This window comes from Bubalus kerabau, chromosome 2 (genome assembly GCF_029407905.1).
Source record: "Bubalus kerabau isolate K-KA32 ecotype Philippines breed swamp buffalo chromosome 2, PCC_UOA_SB_1v2, whole genome shotgun sequence".
Lineage (NCBI taxonomy): Eukaryota > Metazoa > Chordata > Mammalia > Artiodactyla > Bovidae > Bubalus > Bubalus kerabau.
In genome coordinates this window covers 21907501-21929061 of record NC_073625.1, presented here as the reverse complement: position 1 = coordinate 21929061, position 21561 = coordinate 21907501, and the positions used below count along the sequence as shown (strand labels likewise).

The window sequence follows — 21561 nt, the reverse complement described above, 5'->3', positions numbered from 1 at the left end:
GATTGTGATTACTTCATTTCTCTCCTTCAGAATTTCTTCATGTTTTCAAAGGAAAGATACTACTACTAAATGCGTTATCCACAGCTGTTATTTATTGTGCCCTTACCTCGCGGTCTCTGAGAAGAGACGCTTCCTCAACATCATCTTTAGCGCACCCTGAGCTCACAGAACTTGACTGTCTCCTGCTCCAAAGCTGATGCTCCCTTCACCTTGTCCTGCCTAACAGCACCACGTACATCTCCCACCCCCAAGTCTTCTAATAAAATTATGACCAAAATTAGTAAAACTCTAATAGTTCATATAGTTTATGTGGTCTACTTATTTCTCTCCTTATGCCTTTGCTCCTGAAGTTTACTGTTCCCAAAACACTCTTCTATTGTTTTTCTCTCCAAATCATACACTTCCTTCAGGGATTTGCCTGAGTGCTGTTTTTTGTCCAGAACCTCAGTTGCTGTATTGTTGGACGAGCTCTTCCTTTGAATCAGACAGATGTCACTGCTCATCTTATCTTCTGCCCTGGGAAGTGGCAGCCTATGTACACTGTGACTTCCCTCCCCCCATCCTACCCCATGGCCAGAGTCCATTGGACTGGGGGCAGGTGGCTGGGGTGGGAGACACACGTGACTCAGGGCCAGAGAGTACACTGAGTGACCAGTGGACGATCTGTTTCTCTCTCTCTTTCACTTCTCCTCCTTCTCTTCCTACTCTCTCCTTCTTCATATTATGAGCCAGAGAAACTCAGTCAACCTGTAACAGGTGCTTTGGACTCCACTGTTAGATGGAGTCACAGAGGAAACATGATTCTGCAGAGAGGAGCAGGGTAAAGGGGCAACTGACCTAAAAAAGAAGAGTAGAGATGATGCAAACTAGAGAAGGAGATGGAAAAGGAAACTGCTTCTATCAGTTCCAACTCTCAGGAGGTCCCCACCCTTCATCTGCAGGGTATCTCTGTGTCCTCACATCTCAGGCTTTTAGTTGGACAGCAAGGAGATCAAACCAGTCAATCCTAAAGGAAATCAACCCTGAATATTCATTGGAAGGACTGATGCTGAAGCTGAAGCTCCAATGTTTTGGCCGCCTGATATGAAGCACTGACTCATTAGAAAATACCTTGATGCTGAGAAAGATTGAGGGCGGGAAAAGGGAAAACAGAAGATGAGATGGTTGGATGACATCACTGGCTCAATGGACATGAGTTTGAGTAAACTCCGGGAGACGGTGAAGGACAGGGAAGCCTGGCGTGCTGCAGTTCATGGGGTCGCAAAGAGTCGAACACAACTTAGCAACTGAACATCATCAAACGTGAATGAGTTCTTTGCATTCAGATGATTAGACATCCTTCTCCAAATCCCTATGGAATATAATTAGTATCAAAAATAGTCAATTATCCATTTTACCTGTCTTATAACACTATTTTCTGCTTCATATCTATGTATAATATAAACATATACATGTTCAAAATATGTAATATGCAGCAACCGTGAAGAACCATGGAATATTTTGATCTCCTGTTTATGATTTATTTTACTCTAAAACATCTAGCAAGAACTGCATATATAGTGAATGTTCAATAAAATTACAGTTTTTCAGTTACACTGCCATTTTAAACTACAGAACTCTATCACTACTTTATAATTACCTTTTAGCCCATAGAACGTGTTTTTCCATTTTCAGTCACCTTCAACCATCATATCTTGTATTTATGAGATTCATGGGTTGATTGTGTTTTTCCCCTTGACCAAATAAATCATCTCCTTTTAAAATCACTTAACGTCATCCTGACCATGCCATTCAGTTTTTAATTTGCATTGTAATTCATTTGAGTCAAGTGCTGTTGCCCTCAACAATTTCATATTTTTATAGTCTATATTCACATTCCCTTATTCCACTGAATATGACTAATATATGTCAGATATTAAATAATAAGAGTTAACAGTGTAAAACCAAAAGAGGGAAGCATAGAAACAAATAATCAAAGAGTGAGACAGTTGATACATTTTTTAAAATAAAATGTCTTTAAAAGGAAAAAAAATCTGAATTCTATTAAACTTACCTATATTTTATGACTTAGTATTTTTTAATCTTAAAAAGTCACCTATGTTTGTGGGATGTGGAGGCATTTCTATGATTTTTTTTTTCCCCTCTGAGACCACCAATGATTGAATTCTAGCTGCAGTCATGAAAACAGTAGCTTTCATCTGTGTAAAACCCAGCTCAGCCAGGTGGGGGATATAAGGGTTTTCTAAATTTGTGATTTTTGGTAAGTCAAAACACCAACTTATTTATTACAGCATGAAACTTTCATTGTTTTGTAATATTTTCGAGTACCAAATTTGGGGGCCTTAAAAAAAAACAAGTTATCTTGCTCTAACGTGTGACCCTGACTCTAAGATGGCACTTATCACTCTGCAGCTAATCAGGAGCTGTGCTCCCAGATGGTCCCTGACAGCAGAACGTAAACAGAGCAGCGACCCCACCATCCTCACATGCAGGCAGCTCCCTGGCCCTCTGTGATGTGGACACAAGCACTGTGACAAAGAGATGTTAGAAATGACTTTCGCAATAGAGCTGTTCTGACATACAGACAAATAATTTCGGGTGTTTCAAAAGCACTCGCATCTGGAATGGAAGCCAGTTTTTAAAAACTAACTGCAGATCACAGATAGAAAGACTTTTTCCTAACAGAAACAAAATATAAAATTTCAGCAAAAGAGGTTTAGTTAGATTACAGATAGAAGGAAGCCATGGTTGCATTTTCTTTCCTGGTAGAACTTAAGTGAGCCAGGCCGACAGCGCAGATCCATAGGAAGAATTCCACATCTGGAAAATCTTTGCTCCATCTGTGGTAGGTTTCCAGCCTCTTGCTTTTTCTCTACCATTTCCCATGACTTCAGCTTATCTCCTTTCTGTTTTCTTTAGTGAAGTTATTTAACCCTTAGGGGTTTCAGATTTTTGTTTTGTTTTGTTTTGAAGAGGAAGGAGAGCAAAGGAATACTTTATAACATTTTTGTGATTCTCTAGAATTGAGCCTGGTTTATATTTAAGTGTCTACGTAAGTGATATAGATGGTAAAAAATATATGTATATGTATATATATAAAGTACCTAGTCAATTATATGGAATTATATTTTAGAAATGCATTAGATAGTGCTTTGATTTTTATTTTACTAGATTGAATATTGGTATTAATCTTCCAATTTGAGAGTCTTAACTTTGTTTGCCTCAAATCATAGATGTTAATATCATAGAGCACATAGAAATAAAGTTACATTATTCATATCATAGAACTCATTAATATCTTATTTAATGTAATTAACAAATAATATTTATGATTGAATCTTTGTCTCACTGAGCCCCCTCCTAAATGTTAAATGAGTTACGTGGCATTGATGTTTGGATTTTCTTTTCTTGTCTGTCCTTACACTTTCTCTTAGAAGTCTCATCCAAATAAAGATGTGTCTGCATAATGTCCAGGCCCAGTGAGCCAAACTGCCCACCTCATTTCCAGCCACCCCTGAGACTCCATCACAGGAATGCGTATACCCTCCACATCCTACTCTTTCTACTTCAGAGTCTGCACTACTCCTGTGACCTTTTCCTAAAATTTCCTTTTATGCTATCTCCAAATTGCTTCATACACCTCCTCTTTGAAAGCTTCTAAGATCTCCACTACCCTGAAAGCAGCCCTTTTTACCAGATCTCTCAATATTATATTTAAACTTCTCATACAGTGCTTATCTTTTTATGCCTTTTGTTATGATTTTTAAGACTTATTTTTTCATGTTATATAATCAAACCAATGTCTAATTTATCTTTGAATGCCTTGCACATAAAGATTTAATAATTTTCTGCTTGAAAGAAAAATGGCATTTTTAATTGAAAATAAAAGCATACTCTCCTAATGTAAGATGTTGAAGTACACTTCAACATTTTCTAGAATTGTTGTTGTTCAGTTGCTCAGTTGTGTCCAACTCTTTGCAACCCCACAGACTACAGCACTCCAGACTTACCTGTACATCACCAACTGCTGGAGCTTGCTCAAACTCATGTCCATCAAGCTGGTGATGTCATCCAGCCATCTCATCCTCTGTCATCCCCTTCTCCTCCTGCCTTCAATTTTTCCCAGCATCAGGGTCTTTTCCAATGAGTCAGCTGTTCGCATCAGGTTGCCAGACTACTGGAGCTTCAGCTTTAGCATCAATCTGAATTCAGACTGATTTCATTCATCCTTCCAATGAATATGCAGGGTAAATTTCCTTTAGGATTGACTGGTTTGATCTCCTTCCAAGGGACTTTCAAGAGTCTTCTCCAATACCACACTTCAAAAATATCAATTTTTAAGCACTCAGCCTTCTTTATGGTCCAATTCTCACATCCATACCTGACTACTGGAAAAACCATAGCTTTGATTAGATGGACCTTTGTCAGCAAAGTAATATTTCTGCTTCTCAGTATGCTGTCTAGGTTTGTTATAGCTTTTCTTCTAAGGAGCAAGTGTCTTTTAATTTCATGTCACCATCCGCAGTGACTTTGGAGCCCAAGAAAATAAAAGTCTGTCACTGTTTCCATTGTTAGCCTATTTGCCATGAAGTGATGGGACTGGATGCCATAATCTTCACTGTTTGAGTGTTGACTTTTACGCCTGCTGTTTTCCCTGTCCTCTTTCACCTTCATCAAAAGGCTCTTTAGTTCCTCTTTGCTTGCTGCCATAAGGGTGGTGTCATCTGCATATCTGAGGTTATTGATATTTCTCCCGGCAGTCTTGATTCCAGTTTGTGCTTCATCCAGCATGGCATTTCGCATGATATACTCTGCATATGTTAAATAAGCAGGGTGACAATATACAGCCTTGACGCACTCCTTTCCCAATTTGGAACCAGTCTGTTGTTCCATGTCCAGTTCTAACTGTTGCTTCTTGTCCTGCATACAGATTTCTCAGGAGGAAGGTAAGGTGGTCTGGTGTTCCCATCTCTTTAAGAATTTTCCACAGTTTGTTGTAATTCACATAGTCAAAGGCTTTAGCATAATCAGTGAAGCATAAATAGATGTTTTTTTTCTGAAATTCTCTTGCCTTTACTATGATCCAGTGGCTGTTGGCAGTTTGATCTCTGGTTCCTCTGCCTTTTCTAAATCAAGCTTGTACATCTGAAATTTTCTAGAATATTTGTTTTAAAACCCAGGTTCCTATATTCCTTCGTGCTTCCTTAATCAGAATATCTTAGACCCAAGAATCTTAAACGTTACATACTCTCCAGGGAATTCTTATCCATACTAAAGTTTAAGGATCATTGCTTAATTTCAATGAAAGTTTCACATTTATTCTTCCACATGCACATAAATTTCATTACATAGTTCAAAGTTTATACAGCATAACAAAAGCCTAAGGCTTAAGAAAAATTATCCTGACACTGAAAGACTCAAGAAATGTTATATTTTATCATAAATATAACCAGAAATATTTCTGAATATCTATTTTTACCAAATAGTGTGCTGTCGTTATAAAACTATTTAAGGCACTAGCTTTGGAGAGCTTATGGTCAAGGTGAGAGAAATGATATATATGAAAAGTTGGTTGAAACAAGCAAAGTCATCAGTGGTGTCCTATTGTGTCCTATAGTTTCACATATTATCCAGCATCAGTTCAGTTCAGTTCAGTTCAGTGGCTCAGTCGTGTCCGACTCTTTGCGACCCCATGAATCGCAGCACGCCAGGCCTCCCTGTCTATCACCAACTCCTGGAGTTCACTCAGACTCACGTCCATCGAGTCAGTGATGCCATCCAGCCATCTCATCCTCTGTCGTCCCCTTCTCCTCCTGCCCCCAATCCCTCCCAGCATCAGAGTCTTTTCCAATGAGTCAACTCTTCCCATGAGGTGGCCAAAGTACTGGAGTTTCAGCTTTAGCATCATTCCTTCCAAAGAAATCCCAGGGCTGATCTCCTTCAGAATGGACTGGTTGGATCTCCTTGCAGTCCAAGGGACTCTCAAGAGTCTTCTCCAACACCACAGTTCCAAAGCATCAATTCTTCAGTGCTCAGCCTTCTTCACAGTCCAACTCTCGCATCCATACATGACCACTGGAAAAACCATAGCCTTGACTAGACGGACCTTTGTTGGCAAAGTAATGGCTCTGCTTTTGAATATGCTATATAAGTTGGACATAACTTTCCATCCAAGGAGTAAGCGTCTTTTAATTTCATGGCTGCAGTCACCATCTGCAGTGATTTTGGAGCCCAGAAAAATGAAGTCTGACACTGTTTCCACTGTTTTCCATCTGTTTCCCATGAAGTGATGGGACCAGATGCCATGATCTTCGTTTTCTGAATGTTGAGCTTTAAGCCAACTTTTTACTCTCCACTTTTACTTTCATCAAGAGGCTTTTTAGTTCCTCTTCACTTTCTGCCACAAGGGTGGTGTCATCTGCATATCTGAGGTTATTGATATTTCTCCCGGAAATCTTGATTCCAGCTTGTTTCTTCCAGTCCAGTGTTTCTCATGATGTACTCTGCATAGAAGTTAAATAAGCAGGGTGACAATATACAGCCTTGACGTACTCCTTTTCCTATTTGGAACCAGTCTGTTGTTCCATGTCCAGTTCTAACTGTTGCTTCCTGACCTGCATACAGATTTCTCGAGAGGCAGGTCAGGTGGTCTGGTATTCCCATCTCTTTCAGAATTTTCCACAGTTTATTGTGATCCACACAGTCAAAGGCTTTGGCATAGTCAATAAAGCAGAAACAGATGTTTTTCTGGAACTCTCTTGCTTTTTCCATGATCCAGTGGATGTTGGCAATTTGATCTCTGGTTCCTCTGCCTTTTCTAAAACCAGCTTGAACATCAGGAAGTTCACGGTTCACATATTACTGAAGCCTGACTTAGAGAATTTTGAGCATTACTTTACTAGCATGTGAGATGAGTGCAATTGTGTGGTAGTTTGAGCATTCTTTGGCATTGCCTTTCTTTGGGATTGGAATGAAAACTGACCTTTTCCAGTCCTGTGGCCACTGCTGAGTTTTCCAAATTTGCTGGCATATTGAGTGGGCCTTAGAAAGCATCACTACAAACAAAGCTAGTGGAGGTGGTGGAATTCCAGTTGAGCTATTTCACATCCTGAAAGATGATGCTGTGAAAGTGCTGCACTCAATATGCCAGCAAATTATCCAGCATACTCACTGCCTAATCAAATTAAAATAACAGCATTTTAAAACAGTGGAAATAACTCCAGATGCAGACATGATAGAAGGAGAAAAAAAGAACAGAGACTCTGCAGTAAAGAGCTGGAGGTCCTGGTTGTTCCACTTCTCACATTCATTGTGCTCAGTCACTTCAGTCGTGTCCAACTCTGCAACCCCTGGATTGTAGCCTGCCAGGCTCCTCTGTCTGTAGGATTTTCCCAGCAAGAATACTGGAGTGGGTTGCCATGCCTTCCCCTAGGGGATCTTCCCAACATAGGGATAGAACCCATGTCTCCTGTGTCCTTTATTGCAGGCAGATTCTTTACCTGCCGAGCTATTGGGGAAGCCCCTCACATTCAATAAGGAGATGTTTATCTGGACCAGGTTCTTGTTTTAGATATAAATTTCTCCACACCCACCATGTCCTCTCCTACAGCTAATCTTCATCTTTGAATGGCCCAGCAAGGATTATCAAGCACCACATAACAGAAATTCCACCCTCTGTGAGATGGAGGGTATTTGGAGATGAAGGAGTAACCCGTGCAGTGGTGATTCTGGACAGTCAGATGGCAGAAAGACTTGATGAATTAGGGAAAAGGAATAAATCTCAGGAGTCATGTTCAGAGAGGGAAATGAAGGAATGACGTAAGTAATTTATATATAATTTATGGAATCCTAGAAACAGCCCAAGTGACACTGAAAAATCACTGCCATATATTGCTGACAGCTGATGTAAACATTATAGTTCCTTAGTAAGTCCACAGTCTTTAGCTTCCCCTCAATGGAACCTGTTATCCCTATTCCAGGTTAATCCAAGTCCAGCCAAATGTCAGCCCATCCTTACCCTCTTTCTCTCTCCTACCCTCCACTATAAAGCTCAGCACCAGAGATCGGGGTCAGAGGGGAGGTCTGGGAATGAGGGGTGTCAGTACGTGCTTCTTTTCCTGCCTCTTCTGTTGAGGCAGCACAGAGTTTCCTTATTCCAGACCTTGAGGACACATCCCTTGAGAATGCCTCCAGCCTGCTGGGCAAGATACATAGCAATGACTAAGTGGTGAGATAGTCAAGAGACTCTAGACTTTTATCTGAGAGAGGACACCTGGGCTGGAACGATCCAGAGAAAATCTGGGGAAACAGAAAGCTGTGAAAACTGGAATGGAAGATCTGACACATTTCTAGGCAAGGAAAGTGGTGTTGGCAAAGTTAGGCTTCATGGGAACGCACAAGACACGGTGATGCAATGGTGTGGCCTGGCCAGCTGGAGCACAGAGTTTGTGTTTGGAAGGAGAGAAGATAGGAAAAAATGGGATGAGTCCAGACTCTAGCAGGCCTCAGAGAGTGATTTTAGTTTTCACTAAGAATAGTAAATCTTTTCAAATTAATCAGTGGTATTACCCCAGCTGCAAAAATCTAGACATCCTCATTCTTAACTCTTTATTAAGTAGTTCGGAAAAAGGAGGCAGAACCTTTTTTTTTTTTTTTTTTTTAATGATGCACTCAGTTCAGTTCAGTTCAGTTCAGTCACTCAGTTGTGTCCGACTCTTTGTGACCCCATGAATTGCAGCACTCCAGGCCTCCCTGTCCATCACCAATTCCCGGAGTTCACTCAGACTCACATCCATCGAGTCAGTGATGCCATCCAGCCATCCTCCTTCTCCTCCCCTTCTCCATCTCCCCTTCTCCTCCTGCCCCCAATCCCTCCCAGCATCAGAGTCTTTTCCAACGAGTCAACTCTTTGCATGAGGTAGCCACAGTACTGGAGTTTCAGCTTCAGCATCATTCCTTCCAAAGAAATCCCAGGGCTGATCTCCTTCAGAATGGACTGGTTGGATCTCCTTGCAGTCCAGGGTACTCTCAAGGGTCTTCTCCAACACCACAGTTCAAAAGCATCAATTCTTCAGTGCTCAGCTTTCTTCACAGTCCAACTCTCACATCCATACAACCCATTAGATTACAGCTATAGTCAACACTGATCAAGGACTTTTAATATGTATACATCACAAGGAATTCAGTGATGAGTTTAGAGAAAAGTCAGAAGATTTTGTTTTATGTTTTTGTTTTGGTGATACACTTTTAAAACTTGAGTTCTACTTTATTATAATTCACCATGCTCATGATAATAAGTAATGAGTGATACCACTAAGATAAAAAGGAGGTAACATATGAATTTAGGGAACTAAAGAAAATCAGTTCAGTTCAGTTGCTCAGTCATGTCCAACTCTTTGCAACCCCATGGACTGCAGCATGCCAGGCTTCCCTGTCCATCACCATCTCCAGGAGCCTACTCAAATTCATATGCATCACATTGGCAATGCCATCCAACCATCTCATCCTCTGTCGTCCCCTTCTCCTCCCACCTTCAATCTTTCCCAACATCAGGGTCTTTTCCAGTTAGTCGGTTCTTCTCATCAGGTGGCCAAAGTATTGGAGTTTCAGCTTTAGCATCAGTCCTTCCAAAGAACACCCAGGACTGATCTCCTTTAGAATGTACTGGTTGGATCTCCTTGCAGTCCAACGGACTCTCAGGAGTCTTCTCCAACACCACAGCTCAAAAGCATCAATTCTTCAGTGCTCAGCTTTCTTTACAGTGTCTTTGCACAGGATTTTAGGGGCGTCCCTGGGGACTCAGCGGTAAAGAATCTGCCTGCCAATGCAAGAGATGCAGCTTCGATTCCTGGGTTGAGAAGATGCCCTGGAGAAGGAAGTGGCACCCCACTCCAGTAGTCTTGCCTGGGAAATCCCATGGACAGAGGAGCCTGGTGGGTTACAGTCCATGGGGTTGCAAAGAGTCGGACACGACTGAGTGACTAAACAACAACAACAAAGGTTTTAGAGCAAGTCATCCTCCTACAAAATGCTAACCATTTCTTAAAAAATAGCTAGATAAAAGGAGGCTTATTTTAAAACAATTATATTTTACACTTAAATGACAAAATTCCCTGGTCTTTTTCCTGCCACCATCCATCCTTTGCTTTTCTTTAAATATTTCAGGTTGGGATGTGCTTGTATCACCAGTGATCTATAGTCTTGGTGGCAGAAATGAACCTCTTATTGTGCACGAAATTCCAAGGGCAAAAAAATACTTCTATGTCCTTTCATTTTTTTTTTCAATTTCCAACTTCAGATATTATTGCTGCCTATGTTACTTTATTTGTAAATAACACATAGCAAGAAATGTGCAAATAATGAAAGTTGTTTAATTTAGAGACTAATTAAACACTTATGAAACAGTGTTTTACCTTTTTTCTCCATGTAGATTGTTGTTGTTATCTAATGTTTAATTGCTAAGTTGTATTCCACTCTTCTGCCACCCCCTGACCGGTAGCCAACTAGGCTCTTCTGTCCTTGGGATTTCCCAGGCAAGAGTACTGAAGTGGGTTGCCATTTCCTTCTCCATGGGATCTTCCTGACCTAGGGATTGAACCCACATCTCCTGCTTGGCAGGCAGATTCTTTCCCACTGAGACACCTGGGAAGCCCACCTAACACTATTTTTTTGTTGTTATTCAGTTGCTCAGTCATGTCCGACTCTTTGCAACCCCATGGACTGCAACATACCAGGCTTCCTTGCCCTTCATCATCTCCCAGAGCTTGCTCAAACTCATGTCCATTGAGTTGGTGTGCCATCCAACCATCTCATCCTCTGTCATCCCCTTCTCCTGCCTTCAATCTTTCCTAGCATCCTGGTCTTTTCTAATGAGTCAGCTCTTCGCATCAGATGGTCATAGTATTGGAGCTTCAGCCTCAGCATCAGTCCTTCCAATGAATATTCAGGATTGATTTAGATGTTTCTAAATGCTTCCTCTATTTCTGTGCTCATCTCTGGACAGCTGTATGTCCATTCTACATTCCCACCAGCAATGTATAAGAATTGCAGTTGCCTCACATCCTCTCCAATATAGTTCTCGGTATGGTTCATCTTTTTAATTTTAGTAAGTATTGGTATTTCAATACTACTTACTAATACTATTAGTAAGTAGTGGTTTTTCAATATGCTTTTAATTTTCATTTCCCTAGTGAGGCCAATCATCTTTTACTGTACTTACTGGTCATTCATATATCTTCTTTTATGAAGATTCTTTGCCCCACTGTTAAAGCCTGGTTATTTGCCTTTGTGTTACTAAATCAAAAGATTCTTCATACATTCCAAAAACAAGTTGTTTATGATGTATGCTTTACAAATATTTCTTCCCAGCCAGGAGCTTGTCTTTTTCTCTTCTTCATAGTCCTTTTAAAAGAACAGAGGTTTTTGTTGTATTTTGTTCTCTCTCTCTTTCCTTTTTTTATGATTCATGTTTATCAAGGCCTAGGAAAGCTTTACTTAACTTAAAGTCATAAAATTTCTCCTATAAGTCTTAGAGTTTTACATTTAGGTTTCTGGTTCATGGTCCATTTAGACTTAATGCTTAAAGTGTGAGGTAAGTGTGGAGATTCATTTTTCCCATGTGGTTACCCAGTTATCCCAGCAACATTTGAAAATAATTATCCTACACCATTGGCTTACCTTGGCATCTTTATCACAAATCAACTGAATGTGTAGTAAGTATGGTCCTATTTTGGAAATTTTTATTTTGTTCCATTGGCCTATATGTCTATCCTTAAATCAGTATCATCCTTCCTTGAATTGATTACTGAAGATTTATAGTAAATCTTGAAATCAGGTAGTGTAAATCATCTAAAAATTGCTCTTCTTTTTAAAAGTCTTTTAGGTTCATTTAGTCGTTTGTATTTTCAAATACATTTTAGAATCAACTCGTCAAGTTTTTTTTAAAAACCTCATGGAATTTTCATTGTTTCCATGTTGAATCTATGTATTATTAAGGGGAGATTATTATGGGGAAAACCCTAACAATTTTGAGTTTTCAAATCCATGAACATGGTATATGTCTCTATTTATTTCGGTCATTAGTTTCTCTTAGCAGTTTCTTATAGCATTTAATGTATATGTTTTTGTCTACATATTTGTTAAATCTGTCTCTTAAGTAGTTTGCATTTTTTAATCATATCGTAAGTGGCATTTATTTTAATTACAATCATTAATTGCTAGTATATGGAAATACAACTGATTATTTTATGTTGACCTTGAATCTTGTGACCTCGTTAAACTTAATTTTTATTTCTAGTTAACCCAAATAGATGCTAACCAATTTTATTGATTATTTTCAAAGAAATAGATTTGATATTCTCTATCATTTGTCCGTTTTCAATTTCCATGATTTCTGTCTTATCTTTATTATTTCCTTTTTCTGCTAGCAGGTCAATAGCAGCCATTTTTCTGACAGTAATTTAGTCCCCCTACTGACACATAAATCTTTTGGGGATTTCACCCAGTGCCCCAGATTACCTGAGGACTCCTCATGCCAACTGGTGGGAACAGAAGTAATCTTAGGCTTCGGTGAAAGTGAAAGGGGCTTCCCTTGTGGCTCAGCTGGTAAAGAATTTGCCTGCCGTGTGGGAGACGTGAGTTTGATCCCTGGGTTGGGAAGATGGGCTCTACAGGTGCAACGCGTCGGATACGACTGAGCGACTTTTACTTTCACTTTGTGAGCTCCAGGAAGTTATCTGCCTACTGACCTCCAATACCTCTTTCCCTGGCTTTGGAGAGTTCCTTCTTACACCTGTGCCAATTAGCATTCAGTCAAGTGTTTGGGGAGACCCCTCTGCAGACCTCCTAAGCTCACCGAATGTGCCGCTCCTGCCCTGCTTCAGTCCCGCAAACTCTGGTCTCTTTCACCTCAGGGCTGTCAACTTGTGTGTGGCTTTCCTATTTCTACTCCGTGACCCAGAAACTTCTCCTAGGCAATAGCATACCTCATCTATTCGGGGCAATAGTATAGCTCATCTGTTTGTTTTTTTGACCTTTTAGAGATTACAGTCCTGCATTACCTATTTTACATTTTCTGGATAACACTGTTTTGTATTCGTGTGTGTGTGTGTATGGGTGTGTATGAGAGAGAGAGGGAGTGAGAAGAGAAAGAGCAGGATCCCTTCATGGACAAAAGCTAAGTCAACCTGTAAAAGAGGTTTTTCACAAAAACATCCCAGCCTTTTAGTATTGGCACTGTTTCAGGTCTTATCACAATATAAAACATTTATTGGAAGGGTGTAATCAATAGGTTACATTAACATAGACAAATATTTGGATTCCTATTTGGTCTGACTTTGAAATTATTCCTGAGTGTATATGCTTGAGTATACCATTCAGCTATCATCCAGAATTACTTTTGGTTTATTATTAGTGTAGCATATTATTTGAAGTTATTGTTAATTGTTATAATCCAAAGGATAATCATACCTGGCATTCCTTACTGAGACTTGTGGCAGTGGACATACATAAAGGTAAAATAAACAGTTTTAATATATTATTTGCTTTTCAGAAGGAAGCCTTATAATTCAGAATCGGTGAGAGGTTATTTCTTTTTGATCCAGATCTCAATAAGATTCTCCATAAAATAGTTGGTATGAATTGAAATAAATACAATTTAAAAGCAATCCATAGTAGTCATAATAAACTTTAAACCTGAATAAGCAGAGAAATTACATGACCATAATTCTGTGTCATAATGCTGCTGCTGCTGCTGCTAAGTCGCTTCAGTCTGTCCAACTCTGCGCAATCCCATAGACGGCAGCCCACCAGGCTCCCCCGTCCCTGGGATTCTCCAGGCAAGGTTGCCATTTCCTTCTCCAGTGCATGAAAGTGAAAAGTGAAAGTGAAGTCGCTCAGTCCTGCCGACTCTTAGCGACCCCATGGACTGCAGCCCACCAGGCTCCTCCGTCCGTGGGATTTTCCAGGCAAGAGTACTGGAGTGGGTTGCCATTGCCTTCTCCGATCATAATGTTAGACTCCTTTAATTAATAAAATACTGGAATTTTACATTGTGAAAAATAAAAGATAGGAAACTAAAAGAATAAAAGGAAGAATTTAAAATTAAAAGAAAGTGAAGACTAAGAAAAAGGAGATCACTTCCTTCTAAAGTTTTTAGTGTATCTATAATTTATTTTACCATTAGATAGCCTATTATTTTATAAGAAAGAAAGAAAATTTATATTTATAGGAAAATATAAATTATATATGCATTATTTTCTTTAGCATTAGTATTGGTGAGGTATCCATGTATGTTTTTCTATAGAAATTTAAAATATTTTAACTTTCTGAAATCATAACATAAAATAAAATTTGAAATTATTATATTAAAAAATTCTGGGAACACCATTACTTTCTCTTTCCATTCTCTATCATTTTTTATTATCTCTTTGCCAAAAATGTCAGTATAGAAAATAAGTCAACTACAGAAAATGAGAAAGAAATAATTGAGACAGGAGTAAAACAAGATAAATGAACAATTCCATAGAAATATATTCAAAGCCACTTGAAAATAGCTTGAGGAAAGGATTAAAAATGGTCCATTAATTTATTGATAGTTAAGATTCTGTTGAGGTATTTTTCAGAAAGGGAATGAGGCCATCTAGCCCAGTAGAATTATTTTCCTTTTTTGTTTCACTTGAATAGAAGAGGCCCCATCCTGTATGATTCTGATATTCACCATTTCCATCTTCCCCTCTGGGCCAGAATTAGCGATCTAGTCAATCCCATCTTTAGCAGTTGTGAGAATGCTGTCTCAAAGTCACAAAGCTGTGAAGAAGCAGGACTGAAATAAAGCCTGCTTCTGTCTAAGTCTGTTTTGGCTGCTTTAACAGAATACCATAGACTGAGTGGCTTACAAACAACAGAAATTTATTTCTCACAGTCTGGAGCTAGCAAGTCTGAGATCAAGGTGCTGGCTGATTCAGTGTCTGAGGGCTGAATTCCAGGTTCATAGACACTATCTTCTTGCTGAACCCTCACATGGCAGAAATGGCAGAGGAGCTCTTTGAGGTCTCTTTTTTAAGGGCACTAATCCCATTCATAAGGGCTTCACTCTCATGATCCCATCACCTTCTAAAAGCTCTTCCTCCTTACCATCAGAATTTGGGGGTAACACAAACATTCCATAGCAGTTTTCACAGGCGTGACTTCTCTCCAGCCCAGGTGAACTTTGTTTCAGAAAGCATGAGATATCCATAGTTGAAAAGGAAATAAAAAATTGTTGCATCAATCAAGAAGAAAAGGAAGTCTTTATCTCTCTTGTTATATTCATTTCCTGTTCTATTACACCCTTTCCTCTTTTGTATTCATTCAACACTATGCCCCAAACAAGTTTTTACTCTGAAATATAGTGTGATTTTGGTATATATCATTAGTTGCAGAGAAAGTCTCTGAACTTCTTTGATTATTAACTCCCATCAGTAAAACTTTCTTAGCATAGAACCCCAATATATACATTTATTTGTAAATTAGGTAATAAATCACTATACTTATGTGCTTTGCACACTTGACAAAAGTAGAAATATTTAAAGAACTATATACATAGATATAGATTCTAAGATTTTCTTCCCTTTCTGAGGAGAGTCCTGTCTTCCAGGTCAGAGATCACCAAGAATATGGTCATTATGGTCTACTGGTCCATCAAGCATACATAGATACCTAACAGTGTACATGACCTTGACTTGAGCCCTTTGAGAACATTAGAGTTTATCACAAAAGAGGTGCTCAACCAAATTCCGTGTAACCCTTAGCATTCCAAAGTGTTAATAACTCAATTGTGTCCAACTCTTTGCGACCCCATGGACTGTATAGCCTGCCAGGCTCCTCTGTCCATGGAATTCTCCAGGCAAGAATACTGAAGTGGATTGCCATTCCCTTCTCCAGGGGATCTTCCCAACCCAGAGATTGAACCTGGATCTCCCGCATTGCAGGCAGATTCTTTACCCTCTGAGCCACTAGGGAAGCCCCTTAGTGTTCCAAATGTAGAGGCAAATTTAGAAATAAAATTGCCATTTGCACCAAATGTAGTAGTAAATGTACAAACATAGTAAATGTAGTAAAGACGATCATATTAAATAAACAAAATTCAAAACGAAGCAGTCATTGGCAGCATGTAATCTACATGCTAGATGTTATTCACTGGAGTAAATAGAAACCATTTACACATTCTTCAGAGTTACAGAAGCTTCACACTATGAATTCTCCTTGACATGGGCTTTTGGATACCTACCTAATGGAAGAGAACTCCTTTGTGAAGTTACAGCCTGGAGACATACTTATTTTGTGAGGGCAGACATTGTCATTCACTAAACCTGCTGTCCTGTTGCAGGGACTGTCTCACTCACAGGGCTTAACCAAATGCAGTTTTAATAATGTCCTTCCTATACCAAAGACCTAGGTCCATGCATGGCAGTGACTCTTAATAAACATTCCATTTCCCATCATTGACATTATTTTGAAAGAATCTACCAGAACTTTGAAAGTGTTAGTCATTCAGTTGTGTCCAGCTCTTTTTGACCCCATGCACTATAGCTCGCCAGGTTTTTCTCTCCATGGAATTCTCCAGGGGAGAATACTGGAGTGGATAGCCATTCCCTTCTCCAGGGGATCTTCCCAACTCAGGAATCGAACCCATGTCTCGTGCATTGGCAGGAAGATTCTTTTCCTTCTGAGCCAACTTTGAGTAGTCCTAAAAGGCTTAAGGAAGTTGCATCAGCCCATGAGAGTAACCATAAGACCAAAGCAGATTTATGTTACACTGGCTTGAACAAGAAGGTGTCCCCACTGTTAAATCAAAGCACACAGACCTAGAAACACTATGAAATTAAAAGATTTATTTGCAATAAGAAGATGACATTTATAAATTAGATAAAATCTGTAATACATTGCCAGAGTGGGATGATTTGCTTAGATGGAAAATACCAGAGACATACATAAGCCAGAATCTCTAGCTTGGTATACTGACTAGAATCCCTGCTCTCCAGGGATCTAGACGAGTTTGCAAAGCTTCCTCAGGTCAGAGGGCAGCTCCACCAATGGCTGAAACTAGTCCTTTATCATAAAAAGCAGGAGCTGAAAAGCAATCAGGGCATGATGTTGCTATTTTCACTGCTCTTAGAATTCCCAGCAGGATCTTGAAAAACACCAAATGACTTCTCGTATTCCCACTCCTCCCATCTGCTGAGCTGAGACCAACACTAATTATCACATACTGTATTCACCTCTTACAATTACAGGAGACTTGGATTATCTCAAATTTGTAGGAATATAACTTGAGGAGTTATTCTATAAACAATAAATTCTGAAAGGTACTTTTTTGTTGTGGAACATTTCTGATGGCCAGTAAGTGCAGATAGAAAACAGAAATAAAAATATAATTTTAAATTGGTTGTGTATTAGAATGTTTTTGCACCATACCCATGGTATGTGGCCAAGTTTCTCCATAAGGACTTGAAATGGCCTTAAAATGAAATTTGGATTTAATGAGTTTTTAGAAATGAGGGGCCTAGTTGCCAGCCCTACTTTGGGCTATGGTAAAATCAGAAATTAAAGCCCACCTTGCTTGAAAACATTTAGCTGTGTCTCTCCTCTCCAGTAATCTCTCAGTAAAAGTTACATTATGGGAATTCCCTGGCAGTCCAGTGGTTAGGAATCCTCACTTCACCATAGGGAGCACAGGTTCCATTCCTGGGGAGGAAACTAAGATATCATATGCCATGCAGAGTGGCCAGAAAAGAAAAAAACAACCTTTATGTTGGTAATTTTCCTTTTAAAAAAACATAAAAATCTTTCAGATAGTTTAGGTCATTCTACCTAATGGAACTTGTACTTAGCATAAGAAGTACTTTTTCTAAGAAGCAATGTATCAAAACTGGGAGTATGCCCTGGAAAGAGAGTGCTGCAAAGCAGGAGAGTCATTTGGGAACACTTTGGAGATCTGAGCCGAGTGCCCCATCATTTGACAATATGTGTTGACTAGCTCTTGGTTCTCTTGACTGATTGACCTTGATGTTCCATAGGTGGCATCATCTCAAACATCTAAAACTCTGGCTTCTTCCTCCACACAGTGGGTCCAGTGGTGGTTTTAGTTGGATAAGATTATGGAGTTTTGATCCATAACTTAGCATCAACTGAGCCTAGATAGTTTTAATGAATCAGTATCATCACTATTATTTGTTTCTGACCATTAAAATTGATTGGGAGGCTAATGAGTTTTGGACACAGACAGCACTGGGTGTGAATCCTGGATCTGCCAGTTACTATCTGACCTTTCTCAAAACATTTCTCTCTGTGCTTCAGCTTCCTCATCAATAAAGAGGACAAAGTAACACTGATAGTAGTCTATATAACAGCAGTGGTCTATATACGTGGGTCTATAGCCAGTGGTAAGAGAGCCTGTGATACATCACAGGTACTCAGTACCCACTCCAGTGCTCTTGCCTGGAGAATCCCATGGATGGAGGAGCCTGGTAGGCTACAGTCCATGGGGTTGCTAAGAGTCAGACACGACTGAGTGACTTCACTTTCACTTTTCACTTTCATGCATTGGAGAAGGAAATGGCAACTCACTCCAGTATTCTTGCCTGGAGAATCCCAGGGACAGAGGAGCCTGTTGGACAGCCGTCTATGGGGTCGCACAGAGTCGGACACGACTGACGTGACTTAGCAGCAGCAGTAAATACTATTTCCTCTCTCTCGCTCCCCCTTCCTTTCTGTGTTTGCGTAGAGAAGAACTTTGTGCCTTTGTAGTTGGTCTCTTTGCATGACTCAGACTATCAGTTGTTGATACCTGTGCTAGAAATGACTGTATGTCCCTGACTCTGTCATAGTTCTAGAAATTTAGATGAAGTCCATGCCTAACAGGAGTGAGGAGTCCAGGATACCTTTTCCTTCTCAGTGCTTCTTGGCACATGCTTCAATCATAGAACTAATCACACTATTTTGAAATCATTTGTGAGTCAGTGTGATTTTTTCCCTCCTGCAAGACAGAGCCAGGGTCCCATTTATCTTCAGCTTCCCCATACCTAGCACAGGGTGTGGTTCCCTGCTTATGCTGTGGTTGCTTCATGCTGCTCCTCTGCAAAAAGTGTCCACATAGACCTGTTCTGTTCCATCTGACCAGTAAACGAGTAAACTTGGTTCAAAGTGCCCAGGCTTCTTTGAAGGACACACACACACAGACTTTGGGTACTTCGTTTTAAAAGGGAACCAGATATTAGGCAGTCCAATTTTTGAGATTTTTATGGAGAATATTCCCTTGGGATTGTCTCCCACAGGCACAGAAGTCTACATGCCTCAGCAGTTGGTACTGATTCCTCATCTATGCCCAGCCCAGTGATAAAGTAAAGTGGTATCTACCAAGGAGCACATTCTCAGTTTGAAGGGACTCAAGGGCATGAGCACTCTGGAAACAGTAAATTTAGGACACATGAGTTACTGATAAGCAGTAGTACTAATTAGTTGTAACTCGTGAGCACAACTACACTAATTTAATTCCCACCCTTTGTATAATTCAGTTGTCAAAGGTGATGGGAAAGAGGATGCACACTACAGAAATTTGGAGATTCAGGATCAGCGCGGGTTGAAAATGATTTCATGTACAAAAATAATTACAATAATAATTAGCATTTGCATCATGCCTTGCGATTTACTAAGTGCTTTTACAGCATCTTGTAATTTTGAAAAGTTATAAATTAGCTCTGAGATACTATCTGATGTCAGTATTAAGCCTCCATGCCAAAGGCTGAAAGTTTTAAGATTGGATTTAGGGAACAGTGAAAAAAAGACAGGATTATTAACGCATTGAAAGGCAGAAAATCAGCCAAACTCATTGGCAGAGAAATAGATTTACTTGGCATTTTAGAAACTCAAAAACATATCTTGTAAAAGAAGCAGTTGGCTCATATTTTGATTTCATGGTGTTTGGCACTATTTATTTTTTAAATTCTTTTGGGCAGAGTTTTTGATGTGCAATTACAATGATGAAGTTTGCTTAGTGGGAGCCAAAAGATTCACAAACCCAGGGGACATCTGATCCTTATTTAAGGGTAAAACCTAGAATTATCTGATGAAACCACTGGCTGTAAGTAGAAGCATAGTTAGAGGGGAAATACGAGGAGCTGATTAATATTTCGCTTTAAAACGCAGGTGTCTGTTTCCTAGAGGGAATCTAGATTGATCTGAAGAATGTTCGCTACAGCCCTAGCTCCTTCCCACAACCACAACTAAAGGCTGGACTTTCTGTCTCATAAACAGCCTAATGTAGAAACACACATGAGTTAATAAAACACAAATGTGAGTGAGAATTAACCATGAAGATGGAAGACAGCCCCACCTGCCCACCCCTCCTCTCCCTCCGTCCCCTTTTCTGCCTCCTGCCCGGCCTTTCCTTCAAAACACGCAAGGGTACCCGGCCTGCCAGGGCAGGGGTACACGTTATTGCCTAGACCAACAGCCGAGCTCTGCCAAGTCAGGTTACTGGATCACACAGGAAGCCAAAATCATCTAGACAGCCACGAAGGCAGCCCGAGAGCTGCGCGCGGGTGTCGCTGGCTCACATGTAAGCCTTTCCAGATGTGGCAGCCGCGCGGGCCTGGCGCGGGGCCAGGCGGCCGCCTGCAGTCGGCGCTCCCCGGGCCGCGGCGCGAGCCCAGCGGCAATGCCAGGCTCTTGAGGGCGCGGGGCTCGCGCGCGGCTCGCTCGCCCCCGGGCCCGGCGCGCACGCACCCCGGCCGCTTCGCACGGCGACCGCCCGCCGCCGGGGAGGGACCGCCGCAGGAGCGAGCCCCGCGGGAGGGTTGCCGCGCCCGGGCTGCGCTGAAGTCCGCTGCGGCCGCGGCGGATGGGGGACCCCGAGGCCCACGTGATGGCGCGGCCCCTGAGAGCCCCTCTCCGGAGGTCCTTCAGTGATCACATCCGAGACTCCACGGCCAGAGCCCTTGATGTCATTTGGAAAAACACCCGAGACAGGCGGCTGGCAGGTGAGAGGCGAAGAGGGGCGGGCGAGGACGAGAGGTCTGAAAAGGAAAACAATTAAATATACAGGCACAGTTATTAACTCGGATCATGCATGAGCTCATCAGCGGGGTGAAGTTCATTACTGTCATGGAAAGGATTTCAGTCTCCCTTGTTCTGAGGTTTAGCTTTTCCGGAGTGATTTTTTTTTTTTTTTTTTTAACTCCAGTGCCTCTCTGGTTTCTGGTCTGATTATTTCTAGATAAGGTTTTATGAGAGGTTTTGTGGGTTGTGTTTTTTTTTTTTTTTTTAACCTTGAAAACAAAAGCAAGGACCTTTCAAATGTCAGGAAATCAGTGGTGATGAACACCACCAGGCAAAAGCACCGAGGTCAGATGGGCCGGGGAGGGTCAGCTGTGGAGCTGGTCTGGTGAGGTGGCCTGGCCTATGCAGAGAGGGGCCTGGGAGGCTGTGTGGCAGGGCAGTCATCTATGCAGCCCAGTGAAAGCCTGCTGGTATTTCCTCTGGCAGCCTGGGGCTGCTCTGAGTTCCAAGAGGGTGTCAGATATG

The 21561-nt window shown here is 40.8% G+C and overlaps 1 protein-coding gene across 8 annotated transcripts in view; it reads left to right on the top strand.

Annotated features, from left to right (window-relative positions):
• The window catches only part of DLC1 (DLC1 Rho GTPase activating protein), a 434550-nt gene that overhangs the window by 230856 nt on the left and 182133 nt on the right, over positions 1–21561 (top strand). Inside the window, exon 6 of one of the 8 annotated variants that reach the window (XM_055567238.1) lies at positions 7610–7641. The exons of the other annotated variants lie outside the window; for them this stretch is intronic. Coding sequence (XP_055423213.1) covers positions 7610–7626 — 17 coding nt within the window. The 3' untranslated portion in view covers positions 7627–7641. Of the gene's footprint in view, positions 1–7609; positions 7642–21561 lie in introns of those variants that run through there. 8 annotated transcript variants of the gene reach the window in all.